Below are 4,325 nucleotides of genomic sequence, written 5' to 3'. Positions count from 1 at the left end.
ACTTTTCGCACTTGTGTTAGTGTTGAAAAACCACTTTTCGCACTTGTATTAGTGTTGAAAAACCACTTTTCGCACTTGTGTTAGTGTTGAAAAACCACTTTTTGCACTTGTGTTGGTGTTGAAAAACCACTTTTCGCACTTGTGTTAGTGTTGAAAAACCACTTTTCGCACTTGTGTTGGTGCAGGAAACCACTTTGGCACTTGTATTAGTGTGGAAAATACACTTCGCACTTGTGTTAGTGTTGAAAAACCACTTTTCACACTTGTGTTAGTGTTGAAAAACCACTTTTCACACTTGTGTTAGTGTTGAAAAACCACTTTTCGCACTTGGGTTAGTGTTGAAAAACCACTTTTCGCACTTGTGTTAGTGTTGAAAAACCACTTTTCGCACTTGTGTTAGTGTTGAAAAACCACTTTTCGCACTTGTATTAGTGTTGAAAAACCACTTTTCGCACTTGTGTTATTGTTGAAAAACCACTTTTCGCACTTGTGTTGGTGTTGAAAAACCACTTTTCGCACTTGTGTTAGTGTTGAAAAACCACTTTTCGCACTTGTGTTGGTGCAGGAAACCACTTTTGCACTTGTATTAGTGTGGAAAAAACATTTTTGCACTTGTGTTAGTGTTGAAAAACCACTTTTCACACTTGTGTTAGTGTTGAAAAACCACTTTTCGCACTTGTGTTAGTGTTGAAAAACCACTTTTCACACTTGTGTTAGTGTTGAAAATCCACTTTTCGCGCTTGTGTTGGTGCAGGAAACCACTTTTGCACTTGTATTAGTGTGGAAAATACACTTTTCGCACTTGTGTTAGTGTTGAAAAACCACTTTTCGCACTTGTGTTGGTGCAGGAAACCACTTTTGCACTTGTATTAGTGTGGAAAAAACACTTTTTGCACTTGTGTTAGTGTTGAAAAACCACTTTTCGCACTTGTGTTAGTGTTGAAAAACCACTTTTCGCACTTGTGTTGGTGCAGGAAACCACTTTTGCACTTGTATTAGTGTGGAAAAAACACTTTTCGCACTTGTGTTAGTGTTGAAAAACCACTTTTCGCACTTGTGTTAGTGTTGAAAAACCACTTTTCACACTTGTGTTACTGTTGAAAAACCACTTTTTGCACTTGTGTTTGTGTTGAAAAACCACTTTTCGCACTTGTGTTGGTGCAGGAAACCACTTTTGGACTTGTATTAATGTGGAAAAAACACTTTTCGCACTTGTGTTAGTGTTGAAAAACCACTTTTCGCACTTGTGTTAGTGTTGAAAAACCACTTTTCGCACTTGTGTTGGTGCAGGAAACCACTTTTGCACTTGTATTAGTGTGGAAAAACCACTTTTCGCACTTGTGTTAGTGTTGAAAAACCACTTTTCGCACTTGTGTTAGTGTTGAAAAACCACTTTTCGCACTTGTGTTGGTGCAGGAAACCACTTTTGCACTTGTATTAGTGTGGAAAAAACACTTTTCGCACTTGTGTTAGTGTTAGTAGTGTAATAATGTTGCTTCTGGGACACCTCCGTTTAACATGGGAAATCCCTATCTAATGTCATTTACCCCCTTGTCTTTTTCAAAAATCATAAACACCTCTATTTCTCCCACCCTCATCTTTATGAACCTTTTGTCTGTAGTACCTATCCTTAATGTTGTTCATTAGACCACTCAAACACTACAAATATTTGTTTTCTCTTATAGACCTATCATCCTTCTTCTACATATCATCTGGCAGATTAATCTTTGACCCATTCACTTCCATATTAATTCTTTCCCTCCCTCATTGACCCTAAACACCTATATTTCTCTCACCCTGTTCTTTACGAACCTTCTAACCTTTTGACATGCTATCCTTATTCATTAGACCACTTAAACACCTGTGATCCTTCTGACCTTATGGACCTTTTAACCTTTTACTCTTAATATCATCTGGTGAATATAACCCACTCAAACAACGACCCTACAAATATTTGTTTATGCGTGGGAAATAATTTAATTCTCCTACAACTCTCCTCACCGTCTCATCCAACTCACCGGTATTTAAATTAATTCTCTTATTTGTTTTGTGAACTTTTTTACCAGTTGCCTTTTCAATTATACTTATTTGATATTTTTTACATTCATTTTGTTTTCCATTTATATACCACTCGAACCTTTTCTAATTAATAGCTCACTGTTAGGCTCATGCTCACTCGAACCACATACCTTGAGAAATGACGTTGTTTCACTTGGATAACTTCCAAGGAATTCTCTTTGTCTTGTTTCCTGTTTTTCACAAACACACGCCCTCAGTTTCCAAAAGCTGACAAGCACTTCAGTTCCCCGAAATACATTTTGTTCATTATAAAAAGAGAGGTCTCCGAATGGGACATTTAAACATTGTGAACGAAGATGAGCTTGTCTTATTCCAGTCTTTCCTCTGATGAAGAATACTCGCCAGGACATTGGTAAGTTCATTTGGTATTAAACACTGTTAATGAGAGCTTTGTATGTGATTAATTATACAACTAATAATTTATTTTTCCTATTCATTGCAGCAATTCAAATATTGTAAATATCCTGGCAGAATTTCAAGTTGTTTCTCAAGAGTTCCACAACGAACTGAATACGGGTTTGAATAACCTACCTCCGAGATGGTGGGCTCAGAATGAATTCAATGTTTCACCGTTCTTAGAAAATTCACGTGAAAGGTATGATAGAAAATAAAAAACGAGAGGTGTGTGCATGTGTGTGTGCATGTGTGTGTGTGTATGTGTATGTGTGTGCATGTGTGTCTGTGATTAAAATAGAGAGATCGAATTGTGAGGAACAGAAATGAAAAAATGAGATTGTGTGTGTGTGTGTGTGTGTGTGTATGTGTATGTGTGTGCATGTGTGTCTGTGATTAAAATAGAGAGATCGAATTGTGAGGAACAGAAATGAAAAAATGAGATTGTGTGTGTGTGTGTGTGTGTGTGTGTATGTGTATGTGTGTGCATGTGTGTCTGTGATTAAAATAGAGAGATCGAATTGTGAGGAACAGAAATGAAAAAATGAGATTGTGTGTGTGTGTGTGTGTGTGTATGTGTGTGTGTGTGTATGTGTGTGTGTATGTGTGTGTGTATGTATCTGTGAATGTGTGTGTGTGTGTGTGTGTGCGTGTGTGTGATGTTTTGTCAGGCTTACTTCAGCATATAATAGTAATTTCTCCTTATTTTGTTTGCAGTATTAACCTCGAAGACCAAAATTTTGAGTGGGATGATTTTGATTCCCCAAGGAGTGGTTATTTCCTACCAACCTGTGAACCTCTACATTTTCAACTCAACGATCTTGACGCTAAGCTGGATTTTTTCGAGGTAAGCATGTGTGTACGTGTGTGTGGTTCACCGTTTATAATAGGTACACCATATCCCTGCGCATCGTAAGAGGTGATTCAGGGTTGGTGTCAGGAAGGGCATCCGACCCTATATTAATAATAATAATAATAATACATTTATTTTGTATAGCGCTTTTCAAGACGCTTTGACATGGAACATAAATATGAAATAAATATCTCTCCCCTCTTGTCTTTAATAGAAAGAGATTCAAAACCTGAAGACATCTGCTGAACCAACCTTTGACTTGTGCTGGGAAGAAATTGATGACTTATGCTGGGGAGAAGTTGAATGTATACCTCAAGAAAAATGTTTTAATAATATAAAGATTTTAATGTTTTCAATATTTATATATATTTGTTTTGTTTACAATTATTTAATTATTAATTACAAAAAGAGAATAAAGGAGGGAACGGGGAGGTGCACCCCTGCCAAAGACCCTTCACCCCCCTCATCCCACCCCTCCCCTCCCCTTGTGTGTGTGGGGAAGGTGGGGGTGGGATGAGGGGGGTGAAGGGTCAAGGGTGGGGGTGCACGGAGGGTGGGGGATGATGGGTGTGGTCTGTGTGGGCGGGGTCTGTGTGGGCGGGGTCTGTGTGGGCGGGGTCTGTGTGGGCGTGGTCTGTGTGGGTGTGGCTTATGATTTTAATTTATTTAATTTTTTTTTTATTACCACTAATTAAATTAGCTAATCTGGGTGGGGTGAATAGAAATGTTGTTTAATGAATTATTAGCTTTGTTTTTTGTAATTCTTGCGAGTAAAATGAACCCAAGATTTCTTCTCGATTTATATCATTTAATTTGTAGGTCCAAGGGACTGTATCCATTACATCAACGATTATAAATAATTCATTAGTCCATTTTTGTGTATAACCTTTCTCAAAATGGCTTTTCCATTTGTATATCCTTACAATATCACCAACTTTGAACTTGGGCTTTCTCAAATTAATCTCCTTTTCATATTCTAATTTTGTAAATGTTTCTGATG

At 37.6% G+C, this 4,325-nt stretch overlaps 1 protein-coding gene across 1 annotated transcript; it reads left to right on the top strand.

Moving 5' to 3' along the window:
- Positions 1-1,850: 1,850 nt before the first annotated feature.
- LOC144889181 (uncharacterized) lies at positions 1,851-3,827 on the top strand (the record flags this gene model as incomplete). The annotated part of the gene is made up of 4 exons (XM_078769154.1): positions 1,851-2,431; positions 2,522-2,674; positions 3,190-3,319; positions 3,540-3,827. Coding segments are annotated over exons 1-4 (627 nt in total), but the record flags the coding sequence as incomplete, so codon positions are not given.
- Positions 3,828-4,325: the final 498 nt, after the last annotated feature.

The sequence above is a fragment of the Myxine glutinosa genome, unplaced genomic scaffold, assembly GCF_964187855.1.
Source record: "Myxine glutinosa unplaced genomic scaffold, kmMyxGlut1.1 SCAFFOLD_1478, whole genome shotgun sequence".
Lineage (NCBI taxonomy): Eukaryota > Metazoa > Chordata > Myxini > Myxiniformes > Myxinidae > Myxine > Myxine glutinosa.
The sequence above is the reverse complement of the archived record's forward strand: the minus strand, read 5'-3'. Positions and strand labels throughout refer to the sequence as shown.